Source organism: Eurosta solidaginis, chromosome 5 (assembly GCF_040869045.1).
Source record: "Eurosta solidaginis isolate ZX-2024a chromosome 5, ASM4086904v1, whole genome shotgun sequence".
NCBI lineage: Eukaryota > Metazoa > Arthropoda > Insecta > Diptera > Tephritidae > Eurosta > Eurosta solidaginis.
The window spans coordinates 236,080,248-236,095,446 of NC_090323.1; the positions used below are offsets into that span (position 1 = coordinate 236,080,248).

Sequence of the window (15,199 nt, forward strand, 5' to 3'; positions counted from 1 at the left end):
TTTTTTCCCACCCTCTCATAAAATTTGCCAACGCGATCTGAATACTGTTCACTAATTCCCTCTATGAAAACTCAGTGAACTTCGGTTTTAACTAAGTCACTGTTTATTTAGTATGGCTAGGATTTTTTTGTGTTTAAGGCATTTCTTGGGAGGACGCCGTATATATTCACGGAGCTCTTATCGAAACTTTCTATTAACTTCAAAATGTTTTCTTATTTTAGTGGAGTCGTGTGGCACACTTCTAACACGCGAGTTAAAAAGAAATCTCTTCAATTTATTTGCTACATGGTGTGGATCGTTTTCAAAACCACTCGGATTTACTTCGCAAATTGGCCAGACGCCAGACGAGGAAAAATTACAATTTAGTGCTTTGCAGGTAATTAATTACATATACATACATTTTTAAAACATAAAAAAATATACATATGAGGAGGTATAACTGTGTTACATGCTAATAGTGTTGTTTTTATTATTAAATAAATAAAAAATAAATGTCAGGCGCGATAGCCTCCGAAGAGAGGTTTATGCCGACTCCGAACAGCATCTGCAAGGCAGATGAGTTTTCACTGAGAGCTTTTCATGACAGAAGCACGTTCGGGGTGCTTGCCAAACACTGCCGATGGGCGACACCATTAGACAAATTTTTTTCTAATTGAAAAAACTTTTTTCTAAAATTTTGATGTTGCTTTTGCCCGGGGCGTGAACCCAGGATCTACGTTGTGGAAGGCGGCTGGCGAATTTTTTAATTGAAATTTAAGTAACTTGCCGATAAGCTTCAAGCTTGAAACTTGAATATAGTTCAGAACCCGATGACAATGCATAAAAAGAAAAAAAAACTCCGCTAGGTGACGCAAGGATCGGGATACTTTAATAAATCGTATATGTGGTCCGATTTGGCTCATATTTGGAACACATATTACACACAGAAATAGAAAGTGAGTTATAAAAAAGTCCCCGCAGGATGGCGCAAGGATCGGGGTATTCAAAAAATCGTATTTCTGGTCCGATTTGGCCGTATTTGGAACACATATTACATACAGAAATTAGAAATCATTTTATGAAATAAAAGAAAAGCTCAGTGCCAGCTAATAGACGCCACCCGAACTACAGATAACTTGAATTCAGCTAATATAATACCAGCAGATATAACCAAGACTTACCAGCTAAACTTGAAATATTTGTAGGATCAAAAGTTATGTTGCGGTCCAATATTGATGTATCGAAAGTATTGGTGAACGGCGCAATCGGATGCATTACTGAATTTGTTGAACTCAAATGTATCAAACAGATGTATCGTCAGCTCATATCGACACCTACCCTACCTGGCGACCACAAGTTCCTTATGGATCTAGGGAGTCGGAGGGCGGAATGGCCTAGAAGGTTTCATTTGGTCATACCAAATCGTTCCCGAGATGAACGGGCTAGTATATTAATGGTGCTTGTTACCGGAACGTACCGGATCTACATCCGGCAAAGGACCATCAACATCTATAATACTTTCCAAGCTTCGAGGAGTATCCTTATCGCTACAACAACAACAACATTCAAAATTGTTCGAGGAGCGACAAGCATACATGGCGCTGAGTCGAGTAAAGTCTTTGGAAGGGTTATGTATTGAGTAGTTAGTTTGTAACAAATTGTCAGGAGAGAGTCCTTGTAATAATGAGGCACTAAATGAACTTAATAGAATGAGATATAATAAGCATTTAAATAAAAGATAAACACTTGAAAATAAAATAATTAAAAAAAAAATCGTTTAAGAATTCATGAGATTAACACCGGCTTATAATAATTGAATTTCAATTATTATGTTTTCTAATTCAATTATTATAAGCCGGTTTTAAAGTCATGAATTTTTAATATATTTAAGTATAAACTGAACACACCATTAAAACAAACATACAAAAATTGTTTAAGTTAAACGGTTTTATTGAAAACAATACTTACATTACGTAATAATCATATATATTATTTCTAATTGCTGTTTTTATGTACGGGTCCCTTTTTCGCTCTTATTTGGAATTCAAATCTATAAGTAAAGTTTTGGTTGTAAAGATAGAGATTCGGGCTATTAGCGAGCTTTGGGCTATTTTGGTCGTAGTGCTTTTATTTAGCTATATTTTATAAAAATAATTTCTTAAAAATAAACGATTGTGAGCACATAAAGACATCTATTTGTACTATGGTACTATTGTGAATATTTGCACTGCGTTACCGGCAGTCGCTACCATACGCCAGATGGCAGAGCAAGGTGTAAGTTTTAATTGATAGAACAGCTGATTTCTGTTGATATTTGATAAGGGACTTTTATATTGGTTGCGCAAGATGCCACGGGTCCGGCTCGTAATACTAAAAGCTAGAAAATAATTAGTAGGTCCTAGGTACTAGCCATCACACTCCTCATCAATCTAGGGTGTTTATCAGACAGATAAATAAAAGCGTTTGGCGCATGAAATTTTTAAAAGCGTGAGGCGTAGCATAACCTGATTAAGGTTCAGTTGGTCTTACTTATACACACATGAAAATATCATTTTTAAAGTTATGAGTGACGCTCAATAGAAATTTGGGTAATAGTGTAGAACAGAGGTCGGCTGCTAATACGGGTTCAAAAGATATTAACGAAAAACCGAAAAACGACGGGTCTCTTTGAAACCGGGGGAGGGATCCATAGTGTTTTTGCGCAGAATACCTTTCGCATTGGCGGCCTTCCGCCGCGCTTAAAAAAAATTGCACTGGCCGGTTCAGCAATGGGGTGGGGTCAAAATTAAATGCGTGCAAAATCCCTTCATACACAAAGTTTTTTCTGTGCACAACAACATTACAACAACCGAATGAAAATTTCCAACTTCTAAATTTTCATTTTCCGCCTTCGGATTATTGCTGTCGAAGTTAATCGTCTTTTGACACCTCTCTCGATATTTTTGGACGCGTATTAGCATTCGACCCCATGCTTTTATTTGCCTGTGTGATCGACGTGCTAGATTGATCAGTAGTGTGATGACTAGTACCGAGGACCTGCCAAATTATTTTGTAGATTTTAGCATTATTATTACTTAATGTTAGTATTGTTTTCAATAAAACCGTTTAGGTTAGATTAGGTTGAACTGGCCGGTCCATGAGGACCTCACGTAGACTGATTGAGTCCGTAGTGTTACCAGAAGTTTGTTTTAACGACCAAACTGAAAAATCCTATCAAAAACCAGGACCTATGTTATAAAATAACTCCGTCCTCTTGGCAAATACTAGAAGCTTCTTGGACAGAAGCCACTTGCTGCTTCTAGATCTGACAGCTGTATCACTCCTAATAGCTGGAGTCTTAGCCTGGCAAGTGCAGGGAACGAGCACAGAACGTGCTCGATCGTTTCCTCCTCAACCCGCACTTCCTACATCTGCTATCACTGACCAAGCCTAATTTAAAGGCATGTGACGCCAGAAGGCAGTGTCCAGTCAGATTACCCGTCATGAGTCTACAGTCCTCTCTTTTTAATGATAGAAGCAACTGTGCTAGTCTAAGGTTGAAAGACCTACACATAATCTTCGACACTTTACAGCCCCGCGTTTGAACCCACACCTTTCCCGCTTGGTCGATCATGTGCACCTCTCGCCTTCGCTTAATCTCGCCCAATCTAATTGGGACGTCTACGGAGCAAGCTTCAAGTGATGCACCCATTTTAGCCAGTTCGTCCGCTTTTTCATTCCCATCTATTCCCATATGCCCTGGGACCCAATATAGATGGGTGCTTCTCCCTATCCCGATTCTCTCCAGAGACTGCTTACACACTAACACGCACTTAGATACTGTGCTATGCGTGATTATTGCCTTAATTGCTGCTTGACTGTCAATATAAAAGTTAACACGGTTGCAGCTTAAGCTATTCTCTTCCAGGGTTTCTACTGCTTTGGGTACGGCTAATATTTCCGCTTGGAAAACGCTATAGTAATCCGGAAGCCTGTAGGATCTGCTTATTTCCGGATCAGCGCAGTATACCGCAGACCCTACTCCTTCCACTACTTTGGAACCATCGGTGTACACATGTATCGCCACGTCCGCCATTTGCGCACCCTTGCGCCAACCGTCCGCCTCTATTGTAGCCTTAAACCGTTTAACTTAAACATTTTTTTTAAAAATTATTTTATTTAACACTTTCTTTGTGCAGGCACTATCCGCTTTACTTTGCTGTGGGCATATATTTCATCCGCCATACCTTTCGGATTATGGTATAATTTATGAATGGCTGGACATGTTGCTGACATCTAAAGATGAAAAGGTAAGCTGATATAATTGATTAGCTTTTACACTTAACTGTAGTTAGTTTCTTTATTTGAATACTTTAAAAATTTCCAGTTCTTTCCTTTTTAATATATCCATTACGTAACAATGAACCGCTCGTTCTGTTTCTTTCTCTTTTGACAGATCTATCTATTAGCTCGTGATACAGTTGTTTTGTTACTTGAATCAAATCCAGATAGTGGTGTGTTATTAGAGTGGGTCATAGATCGTTGCTATACATCAACATCTCGTGAAGCAGACGCTTGTTTCTTGGCACTGGCATCGATATTTAGCGCAAGGTAAGTTTTTTCCAAAAACGATTATTACACGTATATTGTGCTGTAATTTTGAGATGGAGTGGGAACGTCCTGCCCTCCAGATCTGGAATTTATGAAAAGTCGTTTGTCTCATTTTTGGTTTTAACTATGTGGGCGGTGTTCTCCGAGCTGATCCAACGGTTTTTATTTAATTCGGGTAGGTATAGTTTCCCTATATATGAGAGGGATGAGTGCTAGGAGGATACGGAAGAGAAATGGAACTAGGTTGCTGAAGAATCGAATAAAGTATGTAAGTAGACAAGTAAATGATCAGCCATAGCTTATTAGAGATTAAATAGCATCCAATTTTGCGAAAGTGGGCAGTGCCTTGCCCCCTTTTGAAGTAAAACCAAGTTGCATCATATTTCCACAACTATTTGAAGTAGATATTCAATTCATTGCATAGTGATCCTATATGTGAAGGAAATGTATGAGAAGAGGAGATGGAACGGAAAGTCGATGCAAGAGAAGAGGTAAAGGGAGGAAACTGGGGGATAAGGAGGTAGATTTGCAATTTAGAGGAGATAGGGAAATACAAAGGTAAAGAAAATACATAGAAAAAGAAAAAGATCAGTGAATAGAAAGTGTGGGAGTACGATACAGAAAAAGAAAAAAAAGTATCAGAGTGTGAAAAACGTTAGGAAAGTGAAAAATATGGAAAGGAACAAAATAGGACGTGGGAGAGGAGGACGAAAAATAAGAGGAGCGGTAAGGAAAAGGAGATGAGAGGAAGAGAGTACGGAAAGGCGAATAGTAACAAAAAAAAAATAAGTAAATAGCAAGTGTAAATTAGTAGAAAAGTAACGGGGAGGTGGTATGGAAGAGGAAAAAGGAAGGGAGCATGTGAGGGCGTTGGAAAGCGTGGCGGGCCGAAGAGGTAGAGAGAGTGAATGGAAAAGGGGAACGAAAAACGAGAAGGAGTGGTAGAAGTGTGGAAAATAAGCGAGCGAAGAAACTAGCAATAGAGGGTGAAATTTAAGAAACAAGGGGCGAGAGAAGAATACAGAAAGAAGGCTTAGAGAGTACGATGAAGAAGGCTATTGAAGGAGAAATAAATAGAGGGAGCAAGAAGAGTAAAACTACAGAGAAATGAAAGACGCAGAAAAAGAGTAGAAATGAAACGAAATTTTTTTGATTACTTTATAATTATATGTATATATCATCATGTATTAGACCTTCCCTTTAGCTTTTAATAACTAAATGTAAAACTAAAATATTAAAATTAGATGTCTGGATATAAGCATACATTTATGTAAGTTGCATAATTGTAAGCACATATATTATTATTGACCTCAATGGAGTTCAATAATATAAGTCACTTTTCTTAGTCATTTGTTATATAATTTGCTTATTATTGTAAAATAGATTGCAAATAAACAAATTATACAAAAAAAAAGGGTCTACCACGTTATCCCCAAAATCAAAATCCCCAAAACAAAATCCCCAAATCAAAATCCCCAAAATCAAAATCCCCAAAATCAAAATCCCCAAACTCATAATCCCCAACACAAAATCCCCATTTTATGTGTGAAATAAATTCAAATTAGGTTTAAAATCGTCGCGACCAAAAAAGGCTAATTTTCCATACCAACTTTCTGCATAGGCGGCCTTCGGCCGCGTTTATAAAAAATAACCCTGGGCTACGCCATGCCAAGTCCGGGTGTGTGGTATAACCGTGGCACGGTGATATCCTTCTGCGTAGTACACGCTTCTGTTAGCTTGTTCGAATTAGAGCGACTAGAAGTCCTATATATGGATAAGTAAAAATAATAATATATAGTTATACATACATAAATATGAATGAAAGAGGAAAGAGATATTGCTATTTTTTACACGGTCTTGATGTTTATCATAGCACTGGGATTTTGTGTTTGGGGAGTTTGGTTTTGGGGATTTTGAATTTGGGGATTATGTGTTTGGGTATTTTTTTTTCTTTGGGGATTTTGTGTTTGGGTGGGTATTTTTTTGGGGGGATTTCGTGGCACTCCCAAAAAAAAACAAGAAATATGTATATGTATATATCAATGAGCATTACAAGCAATCATACCTCTTGTTAACATAATATACACTCCCACCGTAATTAACGATCTGCAAGATATACAATATAAATGCACAATGCACTTCATTCGTTAGACAAACGCTTACCTCGAATGTGTAAACTTCTCAAACATTTAATTATGACTAATATATAAGTATAATTTATTAAGTACTTGGCGATTCCACTTGGCGTCGTGATATTTATTAATTTCTCTTGCAAATTTACCTACATGTTTTATGTCAGACGTCAGCAAAATGAAAATGTAGATGTGTTAGTGAGAGCTCGATGATCGCGCACATCACTTGAGGCATCGTTTTGCGTTGTTCATTCGCTTATTAGCAAGCAAAAAGACAAAATCGTTTGTTATGTTTTTTTTTCTATTTTGCCAATTCCAATCAGTAAAATAAAGGTTTATCCTAAGATACAGTTTTTTGCACAATAAACACCCCTAATACATATTTGTCTTTACAAAATATGTACTCCTAATATACATATGGACAACATTCGTCAACATTGCGAACGGCGCACACAATCGATGTTACTGTGCCAAAAGCTCAGGGACTACTAAACTAAAGAGAATAAGAATACGTGCGAATTGAGTGTGCCCAATTGTTCCACTATTTGCCGACGTCTGTTTTATGCTGACTTCGAACTGCAGATGCCGTTAATTTTCACTGAAAGCCTTTCGTGAGAGAAATGCACTCGGATTGTTTGCCAAATCACTGCCAAGGGGCGGCCGCGTTTAGAAATACTGTTTTCTAATTGGAACAATTTTTTTTTCTAAATTGTCGCTGCTGCTTTGCTCGAGATTTGAACCCAGGATGCGGTTTCGCTATTTAGGTCTGTAATCTTGTGCAGTGCATACCATTTCTACCTTTTCCTACACAAATCTGTTGGTCTCAATATTTACTTCTGGTGGTAACTTGGGTTACCAACTATTTTGTTTGATAAGCGACCTAAGGATTGTAACCGAAACCGAATAAATTTGAACTTCCATTTCATTTATTCATCGGCTGTTTGGATATTAGCTCATCATTCACCGATCCACTAATTATTTTACAACCGATCTGTTTGCACCGGTTGTTTTGGCACTAATCAACAACCACTTACTGTTTTACCATGCACCGACCGAACCTCAAATTTTCATTGTAAACCATTCTACTTAGACCCTTATCAATCATCTGCAATTCACCAGCTCCGAAATCCTCCGACTGACCATACACAATTCACCACCCGTCACCCAACTGTCAAACATTCCTGTAGTTCTGCAGCTCTCCCACTAGGCATATGAACTCGTATATCCGTTGTGGCAGGGACAACCTCCGCACATACACGTTATGTGGAGGCAGCGTCCTACCACATATAGCAAACTAAAGGCTTTGAGAAATATCCCACCTTAGCGCTGACATCAAGGGCGTCCAGCCACGTACTTCATGGTAAAGGGTACACTTTTTCTCAAATGTGTTAGCTTGCCACTTCTAGAACAACAGCGTTCACACCGAAATTTTTTTGTATTCTTGAAGCAAATCATCGTTCGATACTTGACCAAAGCCTTCGGGGAGTATCTTTATCGCTACAACAACAACAAGAAGAGGAGGAGTAAGCTACCTGAAGCACGCTTTCAACTTGTCGTTGAAGTTCTATGTTGTCCCGCTCCCTCATTTTACTGGAAATATTCGCTTAGCAACTCATCAGCATAGCTTCCGCAAAACCGTTCTAAACGCCATAAACACCTAGATAAATTACGAACTGAACCAGCAAAAACCCCATCATAGAACGGTACTTGGTATTTGACCAGTCAATAGCTATTGACACAGTCAATCACGGCACACTACTTCATGGCAAAGAAAGTTCATCTCTTTCCCATTGTTTAACAACATGGACCGCAAATTATCTGAATGGTCGGCAAATGTCGGTTAAATTTAGGAACGAAACCTTACAGCCTAGAAGAATTAAACAGGAGGAGCCACAGGGTGATGTTCCATAATTTCTACATACAAAAACATACTTCCCCAACAGAAGGAGTTATTATCATTTCCTATGTCGACGACTGCACTATAATGGCAACAGGATCTGGCACTTCAATAGAGGAAATAGTTTCTAAAATAAATGGCTGTCTTATATCACCGACCAAATCCGCGGCCACTCTGTTGAGGACGTGGAAGAAACAGATGACGCAAATATTGGGGTAACGTTCGATAACAATCTTATCTTCAAGGCACTTGCCTCAGAAATTGTATCTGAAGTACGAAGCCGCAAAAAAAAAAAAAAAAACAAAATCGCTTGCCGACAGCACTTCGGGAAAATATGATGAAACAAAAATATAAACACTGGAAAAGGCTGCAGGCCTGCCCAAATCCTACACTCAGAGCTGCCTAGGTATGTATGCCTCACGTCTAAGGCGCGATAACCTCCGAAGAGATCTAAGGCCGAGCTTCTCTTCCAATTTGCGTCGTGCTAATATTTCTTTTTTACTACAAATTGGCGGGATGGGACCTACTTGTTTTATGCTGACTCCGAACGGCATCTGCAAGGCAGATGAGTTTTCACTGAGAGCTTTTCATGGCAGAAATACACTCGAAGTGCTTGCCAAACACTGTCGAGGGGCGACCCCGCTTAGAAAAAATTTCTTCTAATTGAAAAGACTCGTTTCTAAAGTTTTTGATGTTGCTTTTCTCGGGGCGTGAACCCCGGATCTTTGGTGTGGTAGGCGGAGAACGCTACCATCACACCACGGCGGCTGCACAGACAGCTCTTGCTAAAATGTCACAAACCAGGACATCGCAGCAAACATCTGTTTGATCTAGCCCCGCCTACAAGAGGGATAAGGAAACATCTCCGTAAGCACAACGATAAGACATCTGCACCTGCCTACGTAACCGTTTGGACCAGACAAGCACGAGGAGGCCCTAAGGCTAACCACACAGATTCGGTAAACGCCTTTGCTAGGTCGCATCCTTAAATCCCGTCATCAACATACACTATCCAATCTTTGCATACGAAGAAAGCTGACTACCAATAGAGATAGGAATCGCTCTGTCCAGCTTCATTTTGGATACTGTAACAGTTATAATTCTTTCTTGTCCAGCATCAACCCTGACATACGAAATCTATCTACGATATACCAATAGTAATTTGTAACCTACACCTCTTACAGCAACTTCCCTATGGTCAACCCCTGTGGAAACTGCTAGCGTTCCTGAACTCCGTTAAAGAACTTTGATGAAAATTTGTGAGTGGTCGCACCTATTGCACGGGGCGAAGCGTTGTTAACACAACAAGAGCAACAACAAAAATGTTTATGTTTTTCATTCCTGTCCCTTCCATTTCTACACAGCTAAACATCTGTTGTTTGTTTAAGAAGCGAACAATAACAGACCTTTTTGCCTAAATCTGCCTCAAATCTGCAATTTCCACTCGCACGTAACTAATTTCCTTAGTGTGAAATAATACAATTCTTTTAAACACCTACGGTTTTTATAATTTGTTTTTATTATTCTTTGTTTCATTTTCAGGGAATATCCGTGTGACCACTACACATCTGTCATCACAGTTACACTCTTAATGACAGGTTGTCCGCGTGTTGAAGTGCATTCTACAGCTTTGCAATTACTACAAATTTTGGATAAACGATTCTTTGGCAGTGTTGCTTCGCTACACAATGATAATGAAAAAGGTATGTTTGACACACTCCCGTCCTTGAAGTAAGCTAATGTATTATCTAATCGCGTGAGTAGTGGTGGCACATGAGATACTCGTTTGCTCTTTAAGGTATCGTTTACATGGGCTTTCAACAACAAAAATACATAACAACAATGTAAATAAATGTGCAAGTGTAATAAAATGTTATTAAGTGATATCGTGTGTAAACGAGACTACCTTACATGCAAACGTTGTAGATATGATTACGACATGAATTAAGTGAGAATTTATTGCATAATTTAAAAATGAGATGGTATCATCAAGGTTTAAACGTGAATTAATGTTCCTTAAATTTTTGTCTGCCAAACAACTATTTCCTTTTTATAAAAAACCACAGCGAAGTGCAAAATTATGTGTCCTCAAAAAAGGGTAACGGTCATTTTATTCATATATGCATACACACATATGTATGTATATGTATAAATGTGTGATGGTTCCCTGCAAAAATGCGATTAGTCTAGGATGAATCAGGGATGCGTTGTTGTTGTTGTTGGTGTAGCAGTGCTTCGCCCCATCCAATAGGTGCGACCAAGGAAGCAACAAATTAAATGGGGTTACTTTATATAAGAGCTGTTAGGCCGGTGATTTTTAAGCGAAAAGCAAAGTTTTCCTTTATCCTCCTACGCGTTTCGGTACATTTTATACCTTCCTCAGGGAGATCTGTTTTTATTAATAACATAAAACAATTATTTTCAAAAGAAACATTTTACACAACATTGAGAATTTCACTTACATTACATTCAATTCAATTAAAAAATTTTTTTTTTTCAAAACTATATAAATCTATTCGCGCTGCATCCTTTTCGTTGCTCATCTCATCACACTGTTTGCTTTTTGATTGCTGTGAAGTAAACACAGTTGATATTGTCTACGTCCTCTTTGAAGTTCACACAGTCTTTTATTCTTTGTTGTATTCGCAAGCCCTCTAGTGTTAGCCTTGTTTTTGTTCTTCTTTCTATGTCCAATATACGCGCATTCGAAAAATCAGCTGAGTGATTGTGTATTGATAGGTGTTGCGAAAGTGCCGTAGAGGTCTTTTTGTTTCTTGCGTCTGCTTTGTGTTCGCTTATTCGTATTCCTAATGATCTTTTTGTTGTCCATATATAAATTTTGTATAATTTTGTATAAAAATTTTTTGTTTTTTACACGAACAAAATACACAATCGAAAAGGAGCAACAACATAATGTGATATACGAAATCAAATGCAAGGGAAAAGCTGGCGAAGACTGCAACAAAATTTATATAGGGGCAACAAAAAGATCATTAGGAATACGAATAAGCGAACACAAAGCAGACGCAAGAAACAAAAAGACCTCTACGGCACTTTCGCAACACCTATCAATACACAATCACTCAGCTGATTTTTCGAATGCGCGTATATTGGACACAGAAAGAAGAACAAAAACAAGGCTAACACTAGAGGGCTTGCGAATACAACAAAGAATAAAAGACTGTGTGAACTTCAAAGAGGACGTAGACAATATCAACTGTGCTTACTTCACAGCAATCAAAAAGCAAACAGTGTGATGAGATGAGCAACGAAAAGGATGCAGCGCGAATAGATTTATATAGTTTTGAAAACAAACATTTTTTTAAAATTTAATTGAATGTAATGTAAGTGAAATTCTCAATGTTGTTGAAAATAATTGTTTTATGTTATTAATAAAAACAGATCTCCCTGAGGAAGGTACAAAATGTACCGAAACGCGTAGGAGGATAAAGGAAAACTTAGTTTTTCGCTTAAAAACCACCGGCCTAATAGCTTTTATATAAAATAACCCAAACATAATAAACATTGGCCCATCAAACAACGAAATGGGGTTACACTGAAATGACAGCCCTTGGTCGGAAAAAGTTCCGAGTCGCTCCGGTACATAGAACCGGCTGCCTTGGGAAGCGTCATCAGGGATGAGTCGCAAAGGAGTATGCGACCAATGTCAGTTTTGTTCACTTTGTATGAGTTGAACTTTTGTTTGAGCATGTCCTATGAAGAGACTAATTGTACCCATTTATACTCGAAAGGGAACGATAGAACTAATCCCCTTTGTACCCATGTGGGAACCCTTTTCTGTTCATAAGAACACAAATAGGGTCCAGTCGAAATTTCTGCCATGAGAGACACAGTCGAAGGATTTGCCAAACCACCAAATCTATTTGATGCAAGTTGTTTGCCCGCTTTTCAAAACTGAATAAAAAATATTCTTCGAAAATGTAACCCTAACTCCGGCGTAGTCGTAAGGTTCGGTTATATTAAATAATTCGATTCAATCACCTGTAATCTTATTTATTTTACTCATTTCGTTGCCTTTTTTTTCAATATTTCTTAAAATGGGCTACATAGCTTTCAACCTGACTAATCCCAACTGTACCCGAAAGGGACTAAAGGGGATCAATTATGCCCAAATGTAGACAAAAGAGATCAGTCGGAGACCAATCTCTTTAGGGATTAATTGCACGATTTTTTGCAGGGTTATGACAATTTGAGACAGTGAAAAGAAACTTTACCTGTGTGTGTATTTATGTAAATTTTGCCATTGTAGTTAAAATAGCCCTAACAGAAACAAGAACAAGGTAATTGGCCTCCAAAATCAAAACTTGTATCAAAGCAGTCTACAAGAATTTCTAAAAAACAAAACTTTCTTTTACAAACTGTCACACATCCAATTCATTGTATTACTATATTTACAGCAGCGAACACGTAAATAGCAGTGTCATTTTTTATCAAATTTTATCATTTAAATAATTTTTATTTTTATTACTTATGAAAAAACGTTCATGATTTTTGTAACTTAAACTATGCAAACCAATTTCAAAAACGTTTTCGAAAAAATTTTAAAATCCGAGAAAATTTTACGAACATTTCAAACATTCTAATTACAAGTTTTATGATTTTTTTGGGAGTATATGCTTTGTACTCCAATCAATTTTATGCCAATTTCACACAGAGGCTTAATGAAAAAATTAGTCAAGTTTTCTACGTTAAAGCCCTTATTGTACTCAATCTTCCATGCAAAATATATATTCTTAATTATCTCATTATTGCTTTATTGAATGCCTAATCGAGTGAAAAATTTCACACAGAGGCTTAATTAAATAATTAGTCAAGTTTTCTACGTTAAAGCCCTTATTGTACTCAATCTTCCATGCAAAATATATATTCTTAATTATCTCCAGATTGCTTCATTGAATGCTTAATCGAGTGAAAAATTTCACACAGAGGCTTAATGAAATAATTAGTCAAGTTGTCTACGCTAAAGTCCTTTTGTACTCAATATTCCATGCAAAATATATATTCTTAATTATCTCAAGATTGCTTCATTGAATGCTTAATCGAGTGAAAAATTTCACACAGAGGCTTAATGAAATAATTAGTCAAGTTTTCTACGCTAAAGTCCTTTTGTACTCAATCTTCCATGCAAAATATATATATTCTTAATTATCTCATTATTGCTTTATTGAATGCTTAATGGAGTGAAAAATTTCATACAGAGGCTTAATGAAATAATTAGTCGAGTTTTCTACGTTAAAGCCCTAATTTTGCTCAATCTTCCATACAAAATACAAATTCTTAATTATCTCATTATTGCTTTATTGAATGCCTAATCCAGTGAAACATTTCACACGGAGGCTTAATGAAATAATTAGTCAAGTTTTCTACGTTAAAGTCCTTATTGTACTCAATCTTCCATGCAAAATATATATTGTTAATTATCTCATTAATCCTTTATTGAATGCCTAATCGAGTAAAAAATTCAGTGGGCTTTGCTTGGTGCTTTGCAGCAAATGACAATCAAAAATAAATAATTTTCAATAATTTACGAAAAATAGAAAAACAAGAAAAAATTCAAAATTTAATTTTCGCTGCAATAGATAATATGGCTTTTTCGAAAATAGGCACGTATTTGGTTAGGTGCAACATCTATGGGTAGTTGCGCATGCATTTTATTTTGATTGCATTTATAATTAAAAACGACACGGCTGCTTTCTATTATAAATATTTTTTGTAAAAACGAAATATTTTTTTTGGGGCTGCTGACAGATGTTCGCTTAATGAAGGCAAAGGCCCTGTATGAAAAGGGAAACTTAATTATTTCATTAAATAGAATTGTGATTCGATTAAGTTTCTGTGTGAAAACGGTTTTAGTTTGAAAAGTGCAAATTTTAAATGTCTCAAAACTCGTATTGATTTTTGAAAGTTTTTTCTAATCAAAAATTAATAATATAAATAATCAACGAAAAATAGAGAAACACAAAGAGATTTTATTTTCAGCGCATTTGCACAAAATATAATATAGCTTTTTCAAAAATAGACACATCTTTGGTTAGATGCAACATTAATGAGGACTTGGGAATTTTGTGGTCTTTATACTCAGCGTGCTTTGCACACAGAGTATATTCACTTTGATTGGATAACGGTTGGTTGTACAGTAGGCCGGGTCGATTTGTGGGGAGGCAAAAAAATCGCCCATTGCTCTGTGAAAATCATATCCTAGGGATCAAAATAAGAAACTTTGCCGAAGGAATCATACCTCTAAAACGAATTCTGATGTCCCCCCCTTTTGGTCGTAGGGGCAAATTTTGAAAAATCCCACTTTGAAATGCCTATGTTTTTTCTTTTTGGAGTTTATTTAGAAATTTATTTAGTCAGAACATATGTAAATGAAAAAATGAATTTAACTTAGTAATAGAAAAGAAATTAAAAAAAATTATTAGAAATTAGCGTTTTTACAACCGCCTTTTAAAACCAAGGCATCACTGTGATGTATTTGCATGTCGTAGACATAGTTGTGTGAGTTTTTTATTCAACCGTTTAAAAAAATGAAGGTATCACTGTGACACAATTGTAGATCGTAAAATTGCTTTTGTTGTTT

General features: G+C 36.9%; 1 protein-coding gene across 10 annotated transcripts in view; it reads left to right on the forward strand.

The window, feature by feature from the left end:
• fry (Protein furry) overlaps positions 1-15,199 on the forward strand; it is a 470,099-nt gene that overhangs the window by 128,033 nt on the left and 326,867 nt on the right. For all 10 annotated transcript variants that reach the window (XM_067788943.1, XM_067788945.1, XM_067788946.1 and 7 more), the window contains 4 exons: positions 222-376; positions 4,158-4,268; positions 4,415-4,569; positions 10,141-10,301. In XM_067788943.1, the coding sequence (XP_067645044.1) occupies positions 222-376; positions 4,158-4,268; positions 4,415-4,569; positions 10,141-10,301 (582 nt within the window). The remainder of the gene's footprint in view (positions 1-221; positions 377-4,157; positions 4,269-4,414; positions 4,570-10,140; positions 10,302-15,199) is intronic.